Source organism: Typha latifolia, chromosome 10, assembly GCF_019914945.1.
Source record: "Typha latifolia isolate L0001 chromosome 10, TyphaL0001v2, whole genome shotgun sequence".
In the NCBI taxonomy this organism is placed as follows: Eukaryota; Viridiplantae; Streptophyta; class Magnoliopsida; order Poales; family Typhaceae; genus Typha; species Typha latifolia.
Window position 1 is genome coordinate 11,469,079 of NC_133095.1, and position 15,542 is coordinate 11,484,620.

Below are 15,542 nucleotides of genomic sequence, written 5' to 3' on the forward strand. Positions count from 1 at the left end.
AAGCTAATCGCACCGCCGAACTATCAACCGAATCAAGCCAAGCAACCAAACTACCAATTAATTTTTCTATGACTTCCTCGGTAATGGAAAATATAACTATCAATTCTATTAGAGTTGGTTGGTCACCCAAATCTATGACTTGCAAATCTAAGTACGGGAGTAGAGTGTGAAGTCATAAAAGGTGTGGTAAGCTCTTCCTGTGGCGAAATTTAATTATTTATTGCTGGCCATGCAAAGCAAAAGACGTAGTAGTTAATTAGTCAAATACGCCAATCTATTGAGTCAAAGGTTTGAAGTAGAAAGATATTGGTCGCTCCCGCGTGATCAGTAGTCTCTTTGCATCGCCGGCCATCCAATCGTTGCTCGCCACCTCAGTCAATATGGAACCAGGAAGCTCCTGATTCCGGTCGAACAGTAGATGTAGACTTTTTTTAATTGCGTTTATTTTTCAAATTTATTAGAGGAATATGTAGGGTAAAATAAAAGAAAATTTGAATATATATTACCTCTTTTAACGAAATTATAATTTACATTTTATATTATTTACAAACTGAGTTGACGAATATGTGTAGAAAATATTATGTTGTTAGATCTGTTAGTTAAACTCAACTAAATATTTAGACATATTTGTTAAATTATATGGTTTAATTTATAAATAATAAAAATATAGATTCTACGTTGTAGTTTTGTTAAAAAGTATTATTATAAGTAAATTTTCTGAAAAAATAAAAGATGCTAGGAGTAGAGGAATACAAGTTTACTTCTCCAAATAGTTTAGGACTTCAACTACTCTTCTATAAAGTTTTTTTATTATAAAATATTACTTATTTGACCAAAAAGATATAAAAAGTATACAAGTTGTTCGAATCTTAATTATACTTTTTTTATATAGGCATTAGGCAGTTGAGAATTAAGAAAGGAAAAATGTACAGAAGTTAGAGATTAAATAATAAAGAGAAGGACGAGATGGTACAAAAGGAATAAAAATAAGATTCCCAAGATTATGTTTGTTATATTCTCACCATATTTTCAACCAAATTATAGTGAGGAGGAGGAAATGAGGAGCATCTCCTATAATATATGAATAATTGGAAGAACGCCATTGAAACTTTTAATAGACCAGTAATAATCTATCCAAGAGGAGGTCATCTTAGTATAGGATTCACTGAGAAGGTGCTTAATGGTGAGATTTTGATCTTAGACGAGAGAGTTGGTCGCCTAATTCATTTTCAAACCCAAAAAGTTAAGGAGCTTACAGAAGGATTTGACCAAGAACAAACCATTGGTAATAAATATCCAGGATATCTGATCCAAAGACTAGTCAATAGAAACTCATATGAGTGAGCAATTAACTCATATTATCTTATTGGATCCGGATATAAGCACGTAGAAGTTGGTGGATGAAGATTTCTAAGCAACTGAACACTTTTAAGTAGATGGATGCTTTGGCACCAAGGTTACAGTTAGGATTGAAATACGTGGTTCAATCCTATAGTCCAATAGGACAAGGTGGATCTAGCATAGAAGAAACAAATAATCTGCAAAAGAAACTACTATTCTGGTCCTCCTCAGACTTTAGTAGAGAGACAAGTACTCAAATTTATCCTCTTTTACTCAACACAAGTATTATCAGTGTGATCACTTAACAAGAGAAATTTCTCATCCACCTGATTCATTATAAGAAACACCACCAGTTACCCAGACCATTACTTATTTGTCCTAGACAGCAAGGCATACAAGCGAAGCTATTGAAGCAAGTTTACAAATGACAATTCCTTTCCTTTGAGCTGAAATGCTATCATCAAGAGCGGAGGCGAGATTCTTTCATCTGTGACAATGATAATGAGAAGTTCACTGCTTTGAGAACATTCCATGAGTTAACGAGGAGAAGTCATACTCCTTGCCAGATCGACTGGGGGCGACTGGCGAAGCAGAGGATGCAATGGTTCTGTTGACTCCACCAGCACCGACTCCATTGACTGGTACAGTTGAACTCATTCCATACATTCTGCAATAAGAATAAGTAATACTATGATAAACTGTTACTAAGAAAAGAGGACCTAAATTTATCATCAGCACTGCAGTAATTTTCCAGGATCAAGTTGACATTGCATCATTCGTTATATTTTATTGACTTTAAATCCACAGATAGGAGGATCACATTAAAAATATGAGTTTGATCTTCATGAAAAACAAGATAAAGCAAAACATAAGCTCTCTATCTTCTAGTCATCAAACAGAAACAAGAACAATCACTACCCATTCTCAAGTGCAGGATAACAATAAATGAACCAACGGCTTGAAAGGACACAAATTCCTTGCAGTTTTTATCTTGCCCTTGAAAACCCTAGGAAGCAACAGAGAAAGACAAGCATGAAAGAGTATTTGATCGTCTTTAAAGGTCAGATTAATTATTGTAAGTGACCAGATCATTTAAAAGTCAACAATTCATCACCTACTGAAGGATCGCTTCCTTAAGTCATGATCATTAAAGATTATATATTAGTCACACCCATAACAGTTGGTCTTCTTCCCTCATAAAAGCAGTGATTAGAAATCAGAAATCATTCCCTCATAAAGGGTGGTGGGGACAATAGCAGCGGCAGGCAATGCTGGCATGGTGACTCCAGGAGTTGCTATCCTTACGAATTGGAAAAAAAAAGCATTTCTAATTCCAAGAAAGAAAATAAGCAATATAAAGTGTAGTCTAGCTTATTCAATTTAGATACCTTAAGAATTCAATAGAAGCCATTGTTGACCTTTTTTATGTAGACAAGTCGGACAATTTGGATTCTAATTATTAAATAAAAACCAACAAGGAATATGAATTGATCATCATTTAACCTTATAATTTCCCCATATCTATTCAAACCTGGTTTTAACAGTTCGGAGTATGACTGTTCTAGTAACAATCCTCAGAAGAAGAAATAACCTTTATTGTAATCAGCAATACCATAACCTTCAAATTTGATATTTTCTCTTAAATTCATCAGAAACCTCACAAGAAACATAAGCAAAAGACCCAAAACAAGAGTCAAAGGAACTGGCACTAATGCAAAGATTTAGAAAGAACATGCTGAAGGGTGGACATACCCAGGTGTAGCATACGGACTGTAGTTTCCAGAAGAGTTTGGGGGCCTAATATTTGCTGCCTGCCAAAAATGAGAGAGAAATGAGATCAAGCTCTTAAATCAAGAAAAATATGTTAAGCATTTATAACCGCTACCTGACCAAAGTTACTGATGCCATTTTGTTGAGCAACCGGTGTCGCTCCTGGAATTTGATAACCAAGATTTGTCCAGTTGTGAGCCGGAAAATTTCCATTTGGCACATGGGAACCATTAATGATTGGTTGATTGGCTCTCCCTGGAAATGTTGGGGGCACACCACCTGATTTAGCTGCAGCCATTAGAAGAGCTTGTTGCTGGGAAAGAAATGTGAGCTGCTGCTGGTGAATGGCATATGGTGAAACCATGTTGGACTGCAGGGCACCACAAACAGAAGTGAGATGGAGAATTTGAGATATTGCATCCATTTTATGATACTTGTTAAATGGAATGGACAACATGAGAATAGCAGCAAGTGCAAAGCATCAGCTGGTTAATTGGCATCACTAGCTGGTGCCAACAGAATAATTAGGTTGTCCTCGCTTGCTTGTGGTGTCAACTTCTGACCACATTGCACTGGAATCACTAGCCCATGATCCATAGAAGTGATGATAAAAATCTAAACTTACACAATTCTTTTCTTCTCTAATCGAACAAAAATAGGCGCCATAAAATGTAGAATTTTTATAGAAAATTTCAGGACCATTTACTTCTAAATCATCTTTAAAGAAAATATGAAAACAAATGCCAAATATGGTGAGTAGAACAAGAAAAGAAAAACATTCCCAAGTCTTGTGGAACATAGCTTACCTAAGGCCTTTGGGCAAAATTCCTTCGAGAAAGTAACACTCATTGACTGCAAAGCTTTAAGTTATATGGACTTATGGTGCCATGTGTACAAGGGCAGTCCCTTAACCAGACAGGCAAGTGCTTAGTGTGTTTGGTTGTTCTCTGAAGCCTTTATCAAAAATGATCTAGTAAATGTCAAAATCTCTCCTGGCGGATGCTCCTCACGTTGTGATCCTTTGATCAATATATAGCATCCCCTTCTTCTTGGCTGTAAAAGTTGAACAAGATGGATCGCTCATTCCCTTGGCCTAATTTCAGTGAAGGGTGGTGACAGGTTTCATGACTGATGACTCTCAAGTGTGAAATTATATGTGGAGGTATGAGGCCATCCAATGTGACAATGTACAGCATGTGGAAGCATTTGGAATATAATAGTGCTCATCAAAGCCAAGCAGAAAGGCTTGAATAAAACTAAAGATAGATGACAAGAACATTCTATCTCTTACATCTTGCATGAAGCAAAGCAGGCTGCTAACTTGCTTGCTAATCACAGTAGACTAGCTCAATTACTTCTTGTTGTGAAGATAACAAGCACACAGACCTGGTTCATTGTGTGTGAAACTGCTTGGTTGGAGCTTTAAGGCTTGAGTAAGGACTGCCCTAAGACAATTACGACCTTTTTTTTATTATTTCTTTGTTATAAGGTAGCCATTATTGATGATCGAATTTTCACTCTCTTAGTTTAACAATTCCTATTTTTGGCTTCAGAATAAGGAGTTAAGCATGCTTTACATGAAATTTAAAACTGCAACTATACCAAACTAATTGTAAGACTGAGTAACAAGACAACAAATATTATAAGGACAGTTATCCCAATTTTCTTAGTGCTACAATAAACTACAATCTATAATTTCCCGAGGCAGAAATGATAGATTCTGGCATTTATAATAACAATTCATGCTAATAACAAGGATTTGATAAATGACCTTTTCAAAGAGACTCATGATGTCAGTCTTTGCATTCATTGGGGGATTCTTTGGAGCTGAGGACAAAGTCACCGCTGGTGAATCTTTAAATAAGTCTTCGATTCTGGATGCAGAAGTTGCACTTTCAGTTGGTCTTGCAATATCATTTGTCTTGGCACCATGTGTCACTTCTGCGGCTGCAAAAATAAGTTGGACAAACACAAGAAAAAGTAAATTATAATCTTGGTTCCAAATTAATGACTCAAAATGTTGATCCAGGAAAGAAATATCACAAATTATACTCAAACAGAATACATCAGCCATTGCATTTGATGAGAATCTGTTATCACTTATTAATTCTGATGAAATAACAAGTAGTGATATGATGGGACTCACACTTGAATCCTGCCCATGCACCATCATCATTGGAAGATGACCCTGGTCGCTTGTCACTTGTAACATCCATTGAAAGCATGTTAAAGAGATCAGTTGCATAATCGACAACTGGAGGTGGTACAGGTGGAGAATCCACTTTCAGGGGTGTGGTATCAATTTTTGCAGGAGCTGTCTCCGGAGATTGTGGAGAATCAGCCTTAGGTGTGGCTGGCTCTGCTTTTGATTCAGAGGAAACCTGTTTTCCCGCAAGGTAAACCAGATTAGAGACTAAATGCGATTCAAGGAGTCAGAAACCAACACAAGAGATAAAATAAATTGACAAAAAGAGTTTAGATCTTTAAGAATCTGTAAGCTTACCAGGATGGAGCATGAATGGCACTCACAGGGATCCAATAAAAAAAATTCCTTTTCTAGATTATTTACTTTTAGCAAATTCAAAGAGACAAATGAACATTGTGGCACCAAGCAATAAATATGATGGCATTTAGCAGACAAATATTCAAAGTTTCTCTTCTTCTACCTTCAAGAAAAGGCTATATCTTGTATGACTGTATGAGTTAACGATATACACTTGGTGCTGAAAAATCTCCAATATCTTGCACTTATAATCTCTCCAAGTTGGAGTATCCAACATTTACCAAAATTTCATTGTCTCCAGATAATCACCTTCAAAACATGTTACATGTCTTGGCTCAATATCAATTTTCTGTAGATTCTATTACAAATGACTTAGCAAACACCAACAACAATTGATAAAATATTGTCTATGAAACAGTAAGGACACCAATGAGGGAAAATAATAATTCCTTTTATCTCAACAAATCTTCTCTCATAACTAAGTAGGGGAAAAACTAGTTTGTTGATAGACACAAGCAACTTTGTTACTGAAAGCTTTTAACACAAAAGAATGACGTTAGTTAGCAGCACATCTAGTCCAAATGTTCATCATATCAAACTGAAACCTACCAGCACATAAGATTGGCTGAATATAAAAAGTTAAAAACTATACCAATCAATGATGACCCTGCTGACCACCGGCCAGCACGGCTTGTGCCGCGGCATTTGCCGGCCGTGCCGTAATAGAGAAGGTAAGGAACTATTTACCTTCACCCTTCAGTGCTCGTCGTCGCTAATTCACCGCTCGCGCAGTCAGAATCAGAAAAAAAAAATTTGGGGGGTTGAGAGAGGAGGGTGCACGTGCAGCCCCTCCCCTCTCCTTCTCTGTCACGCAACAGGAAGGGTGGTTGCGAGATTGTCGGCCACTCCGAATCAAATTCAGATTAGAATTTAAAACCTAACCTATAAAAACTTAAATCCTCTCTTATCCACCCACCGCAACCACCTTCTTTCCTCTTTTCATCTTCTTCTTCTTCTTCTTCTTTCTTTACCATCAGAATCGTCGTTGTGGAATCGGATCGCCGGAGTGCCGCCGGAGCAATCAAAGACCACCATACGACTCGTCGGTAAGCCCTCTCCCACCCCTCAAAATTAATTTCAGTTTAATAAGGCAAAATGAAAATACCTAAATTTGGGGTTCTCGACTTCATCGGTAAATCAGGCCGGCCGGCGGCTTCGGGTCGCAACCGCATCATCACCGAAAGCTTCGTGCTCTAAGCCCAGTGTCGGTGGTATCTTCTAGGGAGCCCTCGTGGCTCCAATCGACGTCGGCCGTTGGTGGTGGGTTCTCCTCCACCTCGTGAGAACGACGAGAGAGAGAGAGAGAGAGAGAGAGAGAGAGAGAGAGAGAGAGAGAGAGAGAGAGGGAGCCGATCGTGACTCGCCGCCGGTAGAGTCACCGACGGCCACTCTCTCTCGATTCTTCCCTTCCTCGCGTTGGACGCGAGAAGGGAGAAAAAGGGGTGGGTTGGGCTCGGGTTTAACCCGAGCCAACCCCTTTTTCTTTTGAATTCGGGTTCGAATTCGAGTTTGGATTTCGGATCCACAGACCCGACCCGAACCAATTAAATTGGATGGGCTGCGGGCTAAACCGCAGCCCAATCTATTTTCTCGGCTGGGCCTTGGCCCAGCCCGATTAGTTTCTTTTGGCTGGGCTTTGCCCAGCCCGATTAGCTTCATTTTTGGAATGGGCCGGGCCAGCAGTAGCCCAGCCCATCCCAATCCAATGGGTAAATTAAACCCATTTTAGTTATTTTTAGTTTTTAAAATTTAAAATTATTGATATTATTCAAATTAAAATTTTATTATTATTTATTATTTAAGGTGGTAATTTTTAGTACGTGAGTTTGAGATTTCGATTGTCTTGCCTAGACTCAGGTGAGTAGATTCACTCATATATTTATTTTATTATATTTCGTACCTTTGTCAAACCATGCAAAATTTTCTGTGTGCAAATTATTTATTTCACCCTTACGTGCAAAAAATTTAATTGTTATATTTTCTATGTGCATTTAATCATTATACTCAGTGCATCACCATACTTTGTGCAAATATTAAATTTAGTGAAAAGAAAAATGAGACCAGTATTGGTACGACTTAGAGAACAGTCCCGGTATAAATCGCTTGTGATTTTCTGTGGTGACTGAAGTCTATCTGAAAGTCCAGGGGAAAGTCCTAAATCAGATCGCTGCAATGACTTTCTTAGGTGACTCTGGCGGGGTTAGGGAAGAATCCTAGAATGAATGAGAAATTTCCTAAGTAATTCCAACTTCTCTCAACGGTTAGTGGAAAAGACAGAGTGTGTTGATCGCATAGTGATACCATCTGATGACCATAACCGGATCAGCTATGAAGAAAAGTCTCGAGCGTCATCTCGAGGTGACTTCTAGTTTATGTGGATCCACAGGGTTTAAACCCATTGAGACATATGACAGTATAAATATTGAAAAGATGTTAATACGTTGAAACTATGCAAGGTTACAAGTTGTGACTCTTTATGGTGATCATTTTTATTATTTTAAAGAGCATGCTTATTGCAAATTGTTGTGGATATTGTTGCTTTCAGTTAATCTTATTCAGCATTAATATAATTTAGAATTTATTTGGTTTTCGAGTGGATTCCACTCACTGAGCTATAATTGTTGGCTCATGAATTTTTTTTTGTATTTATTTATCTATCTCAGGTAATAGTCAGCGGGGCGATTGAGCGAGATGTATCCAAACTCCACCTCCACTTAGAATTCACCTATTTACTTTTCTGCTCTTTTATATTTTATGCTTTAGATTAAAAGTTTTATTTATTTAGTTTAGAGACTCAAAAACATTAACATTGTTTTATGTTATTTGTAATTAGTTTTAAATTTTAATAAAGCAGATATTCATTTTATTTATTTAATTGTCATCGTACTCGTAGAAAGTATTATTAAGGCTTCGTGTATCTCAAGCATATTGAGATGCATGGCCGGTCATAATTTCTATTTCGGGTCGTGACACGTGCCCCCGTTGGGTGCCCTAGCCCAAGGGATGAAGAGGAGAGAGAGAGAGTCGGTTGATTAAAAACTTAAGTTGCAGATCCCAACAGGAGTGTGAGCGGCGAGCAGCAAATACATCCGACAAGAATAATGAGAAAGTTGAACATAGTATTTTTTAATGGAATAAAATTAGGTCACCTGGCTGGATGCTTTAGAAGCCACTGGAATATTTTTCTTCATGGTGGGAGGTGAATGATTGTTCTCATGGTTCACCTGAGACTGAGAACTCCTGTCTTCCCGTGCATTCGAAGATGACTTTGATATTCCGTTCCTAGGAATCCATCTTTTATCTTCATATCTAGCAGTTGCAACTTCATGCTTTTAGTACCAAGTTCAAAATTTACCACTACAAGAACATGAAACAGAAAAACAAAACAAACAAAAACTCCAAAGACACATAAAAGGAAAAAAAACCATACTTTGCGCGGATGAAGTTTTCAATTCCAACTCGATCATAATTTGGAGGAAGCTCTGCTTCCCAGTAGTTATTTGACTTTTCATTTCCCATTGCTGCATATTGGGAGCAGTAACAAGCATTAGCAACCTACTTAGCATAATTGATGTTCTCATGCTTCAGTAGTAAGACAATAATGGCAGCAAACTTGATGTAATGCATGACTGTTAGGTGAAGGGTAGGTTAAGGAAACTACTAAACTATATGCTTTAAACAAATGCAACATGTCCTAGTGCATGATTTGTATGTGATGGGTGGGTCCAGGAAAAGGAAGATTATATACTTTGAATAAACGCAACCTGTTCCGGAAGCCATGTATCAAGAGTCGCAGACCTTACCTGCATTAGACATCAAGCATTCAATCAGATAGGTTGCAGAATCTTAGCTAAGATAAGATTGCTGTGATGGGGGAAAAAGGTGGTCAATACAATATATCAGATTTAGTCAAGGTCTCAGAATATCCTGCAAATACAGTTAACACCCCAGTAAGCGAGAACTGTCTGACTTGTTATGAAGAGGCTTTGCAAAAATCCAGTTCACTCCATTATAATGCCATAGATCACCAAACTCAAGTTTTACAACAGATAAGCTTGCAAAGCAAATTAAGTATGCTATAAAACAAGCAGCAAGATCAATGACTACAAGAAACAGATTTACACCATGGTGATAAATGACATTGACTGTAGAAGTTCTAAGGTCACAAATTTGTAAACCATCCATGTACAAGAAAGACAAATTGAAAGTCAGTCTTGAAGCTTGTTTGCATGAATGTTTTAGAACAAAAGAACGAAAGGATACTATGCATGTTTTTCATGTTATAATCACAAGATTAACTGACTGTGTTACTTTACTGGTCCCATATGTGCAAATTGCAGTGAACCCGTCACATGTCTTTTAGAAGAACTAAAGCAAGAACAAAAGGACCTCAAACTCTCAAAGCAAATGAAAAGGATGATATATAAATAACTTTGTTTCCACTTATGTGTTCAAACAAACTGAGCATACAATAAGCCCACAGAATGTAACAACCATTTAAAGCCCACAGTTAGTACAAAACAGGTATTCTGAGGTATCCAGTATCCTACAGCAAATGAACTGCAAATGCTGAAACTAAAGAGCTGCTCGCCTGCTCTAAGACACCTAAGGTACAGTATTTTTCAATCAAGCATTAAGTTCGCCGGTATGAATTGTTAAGTGATTGCAACTCTGTTAAAGACATGAAATGAATCCAAAAGGTTGGTGCCTCATGTTCTTTGTTGAATTTCTTAAACTACCACAAGGTGTCAAGGTATTGCCTGCTGATTAAAACTAAGTTGGAACTAAGATGAGGATATTACTTAGCCAGAAGCACTGCTAAATAATTCTATTCTGATGTTTAACAAAACCATGAACAACAATCACAAAATGCTAGGTGAATGTGGCAAACATATAGACTTTGTTAATGACCTTTGATATGTGTACTCCCAAACTTCTATGGATTCCAGAGCACTGCATGCATATAAAGATTCCAAGATTCACGCTTGCCCATCTAGGACCTCTGCAAGAACATCCAATCAACACTAATAATTAAAAGAAAAACAAACTGGAATTATCTGAATCATATAAATATCATCCAGGGAATATAAAATAGTATGAGAAAGAATGCCAGAATCTAAAATAAGGAAATGCTAAGTTATAGTAGGGGTAATTTGAACTTCGAAGGTACATGAATTTAGTCATCTTTCTCCAAAGATATCTACTGACCATAACAAGGTTCTAACTCTTAAATATTTCAGAAGGTTCATAGTTTCTCACATAATGATCAAAAGGAGAGTTTTTATGCCTTCAGAATAAAAGATATCTAAGAGTCTAAGATCACCAATTTCACAAATGTTACGATATCCTCTCCACATAATACAAACTTTGAGAACTTATGGTAAAAAAATTTAGAGATAGAATATATCCCAAGTTGGACTAAATTTTTTTTTCCTTTTCCATTTCAGAATAAGATTCTTCCAGCCACATATCTTCCAAATATATACAGGTCCTATTCATACACATAAATTCAATAGAATTATCCATATACTTAAATTTCATTCTACTATTTAGAAATTACAATAGTTTTGTCATGTTAAAGCCTAAAGCTAAATTTCATATAGAATCATTACATTTTTTTTATCTAAAGTACGTACAGAACTTACAGTGCCAAAGTATACTGGAAATTTGAGCCCGTGTTAATACATATCTAGAGATATCATCAGAAGATTATTACCCAAAGAAAATGTAAATGTGCTCAAGCAAAAACCACATCATAAAAGTGTATAATCAAGAAAACATGCAAGTCAAGTAGTAATGAGTATGTTAACATTTCACTAATTCTTTTACCCACAAACGTTTCTCTATGAATTTAAAGCTTGTCCGCTGCCAACGCACAATAATTCAACTTCAGGAAAATATATAGGGTTGGCTAGTGATGATAATAAAGATTGCTCCTCCTTCCTCAAGTACTTTACCTTATTCCTAGGATTGCTAAAAGCTAATGTTAGCAGTCAATAATAAATCAGAAAGTTCTTAGAAGCAAAGAGCATATCTAGAATCACAAGTTATTAGCACCCATTACTTGGATTTGCAGTCAGCACATTCCCTGTTCTCTGGCAGCTTTAGAAGTCCTTCCAGAACCTGCGGAAGTATAGGAAAATATAAGGAAAACAAAAAATCATTAGATGGTCATTTTTAATGAAACAGGAATGAGAAAATGACCGATGGTTCAACAGTAACATTGACTCTGGTAAAATTTGTAATAAAGGGATAGGATGATCAAATGATAAAACATCTAAAGGATATTGTGGAACTAGAGCTCTATCTCTCTCTTCTCCCTTACCAACGACATGATTACCTAACTGCTTGCATAGCACATATGCACTACGTCATAGCTCAACCACTAGGATAGTAGGATATTGTATAGCCACCTTTAAACATTGATCACAAGGGAGAGAATGTTGATTTACAATGCATCTAGATGTCTCTCACCTACAAGTATATGTAAGTTAAGATATCTGAACAGAGCCACTATAGGTGCAAAGAAGCTTAAGATTGAGCGAGCCAAGAGATAGACTCAATTTGAAATGGAATGAATCAAAAGCTCAAGCTCAACATGAGTTGGGATAGGCAAAACTTCAACTCAGCTGACTGAGCCTTGAAATTAGGTATTCATGGCCTCGGCGGAAGTGTTATTTTGAATTTTTTGACAAAATTTTCAATATTTCAAATTTTCAATATAAAACAGCAGTAATTGCTTTCTTGGTCTAAAGTGTTGATAGAATCATAGAATGATCTTTGGTAATTGTCAATGTGAACCTATAACTCATATAGATCATGAGATGACGAGTCACATTAGATTAGGCTATACTGCCTATACATGTTTAAGTTTCAGAAAGCTTGGAAAATTGAACTCCATGGTGTACATATGCTTGTAGAAATCTCCTCTTTACCTTATATAATGATATTCTTTCAATTATTCTCATATTTTTTTTCTGCCAACCCTTTGATTGTTCTTTTACTCTTCTTGTTATTAAAGTTTTGATAACTCTGGAATCTGGAGATATTTAGGTAAATGACAATCTGATCATAACTCGGCTCACCTTGCCTGCATCAAACCTTAACCACACAGTGTCACTATTATCCTTTTAAAACTTCTCTTATAGTTTTTTTTTTTCTTTTGTGTGCGTGTTTGTTTTGGTACTGCTCAACAACAGAAATAACATCACGAAAATTTCAGAAACATGATATTGCTGTAATTAGGCGAACGCCAATTGGTAGTTTGCCATCTAGAGTAAGTTTAATCGGATCATATAGTTAAAAGAGGTGTTCATGTATTTCTCATAAGACAAACACAAGGGGAAAGAAAGCATGATTAAACAAAATTTAGCTTCTTCAATATGCGAAACTTATTTCCCAATCTTTAAAACAATTAGAAGACGAACAGAAATAACTAGGTAGCACTCCTTAAAGCGCGCAATCTTGATGAAACAAGATTAAAAAAATCGCATATTTCTAATAAATAACTGATGCACAACTAACACTATAGCTCTTCCAATAACTTATAGCACTAAAGATCCAATTATTCACATGAAATAGAAAAGAAACATGTAGACAATCTACAGATCCCTAAAGAATCACAAGAAATCAAGAAGAGCACCATAAACAGATCTCAAAATTTCCTGCTTTCCAAGAGCCAGATCAACGAACCTTGCCAAACAAAATCGCACTTTTATGATCTAAAGACACCTAAAGCATCGAAAAAGAAGGGGATTTGGCAGAGGAAGACCACACCTTCTTGTGTTTGGCATTAAGCTCTTTGGAAACAGAGGCCTTCTCGTTCATTCTGTCGCCCCACAGACTGTACGGATCTGTCCGGAATTTTGGCACAGGGGATCGAGCAAAGGAGAGGCGACTTCTGTAATATAAATTACGATTATTATATCTCCTCTCCTCTTCTCTTCTCTTCTCTAGGCCGCCTCTCTTCCTACACACACACAGAGAGACAGAGAGAGAAAGAAAGATATAGAGGATCCAATAGAGAGAGAAGAAGAACAAATCAAATCAGAGAGGAAGACGAAGGAAGGAAGGAATCCTCCACCTTCCTTCTCTTCCTATTTATTATTATCGGAAAACGTTGTGTGTGTTCCTTCGGGGAAGTTATTCCGTCTTTCTATTTTTCTTTTTTCTCTTTTTTTTTAAAGAAAAAATAATAAAATAAATAACAAATCCTCAAAAGAGTTTAGACTTTCTTTCACGGCTCACAACAAACATCATATCAAAAGTATTTGTATTAAAAAAAAAATTATTCCTTATCTCAAATAATTATTATTCTTAATCCCTCTCCATAAGTCATTAAAATCAAACTCCGATCTACATTGTTATCTTTATAGTAGTCCAGGATCCTGTTAATAATTGTACCCATGGGATATTTGGAATAGAAGCCAATGGGTGGTTAATAGCCTGGAATTAAACTAATACTATGGATTAATATCCAAGAAATTAGCAACAGAAAGATGCCACGCCACGTAAGAAAGGAACTCCATCTCAGTATCATAATTCACATGCATAGCTATTAGCTAACTACATATTACTTTATTCAAGTGGTGGTGGGGAAATATGAAGCAAGTGGATTTTGCATTGGATGCAAAAGTCAGCGGCAAGTGTGTGAATTGGTTAACATTGATGCATATGATGGCCATGGCATGACATGGCATAGGGAACACATAGCCATGCATGCAAACTTGTCACTAAAATGCATCTAATTTGGAGACTTAAAGCAAAGAGGTGGTGAGTGAGATTTTGGAGGTGCCACTTGTGTGGTGCCAAAATTATTATTAATTTTATATATTTTTTCTATGTTTTTAAAATAATATGAAATGTAATTGTCGCATCACATAGAGAGATGCTTCTTTCTTCTTCTTTTTTTATATAGAAGAAAAATGAGAATTTAATGATATCTTAGTTAAATTGGTGTTATTGAAATTTGAAGTTGACAAGACTCGTAGAACATAAACTCTTTTAACCATCTAAGTAGATCAAAAAGGTGAAAGATAAAAAGATAGATACCATTGGCATTCAATATGTCGAAAATGTAATTGTAGATTCTTTAATTCTTTTTGGGAGTGGGTATTTATGGCGCAAAAATTAGTATCTATAGAGCTATGATGATTTATATATATATAAAAGAGTTGCTATGATTTTAAAATTGAAAGCATTTTTTTTTAAAAAAAAAATGATTGAATAAACTATCTGATTTTATTGTCCTTTTGCTAATTTTTTGCTCCCAAACTACCAGGGAGAGTTAAACTGAGTTGGAAGAGTGGAACTCCCAACCTCTTTTTCATTAGCAGTTAGATTCTCCATCACTTGAGATATAGGGGTTTGACTAATTAGCCTTTCAATACTAACCATAGTGATAGTAATCGATTGGATTAGGTTAAGATTGTGACAATTAATCAAAGCTTAATAGGAAGTGGTCCCTTAGGCTTAGGTTTTGGTTTGGTGGCCAGCTGGGGAATAATTGAAGAGAGGGAAAGACTTCAAAGGCAAGATGTGAAGGAATTAAGGTAGGGATCAGTTGATCCACCTGTGAATCTGTGATACAAAAGGCAAGCAAAACAATGGAAATGAGTTGTGATCAATTAGATAGTGTTAAACAACAACCATGGTATCAATTTATTATCTCAAAGTGTTCTGAAGATGATTATATGATAAACTTTGGTTGTTTATTCTGAAAGAAATGGTATCTGCTTGTCCTTGTGTAGTAGAAAGGAAGGAAGCACTTTAAGAAATAAAGATAGGAAGGAAACAAATAAGGAGTTTTTGATCAAACAAAACCAACCTTCTTCCAGAGTGAGTTTTTGACCAAATCAGTCCCCTTTTG

General features: G+C 36.3%; 1 protein-coding gene across 1 annotated transcript; it reads right to left on the reverse strand.

Moving 5' to 3' along the window:
• Positions 1-1,591: 1,591 nt before the first annotated feature.
• Positions 1,592-14,013, reverse strand: LOC140796397 (ADP-ribosylation factor GTPase-activating protein AGD5-like). Its single transcript, XM_073149425.1, has 11 exons — positions 13,451-14,013; positions 11,739-11,797; positions 10,586-10,676; positions 9,423-9,477; positions 9,105-9,195; positions 8,824-8,983; positions 5,258-5,492; positions 4,883-5,058; positions 3,227-3,481; positions 3,094-3,152; positions 1,592-2,008 (listed from the first exon to the last, which is right to left on the reverse strand). The coding sequence occupies exons 1-11, from the start codon at positions 13,499-13,501 to the stop codon at positions 1,852-1,854; spliced, it is 1,389 nt and encodes a 462-aa protein (XP_073005526.1). The 5' UTR covers positions 13,502-14,013; the 3' UTR covers positions 1,592-1,851.
• Positions 14,014-15,542: the final 1,529 nt, after the last annotated feature.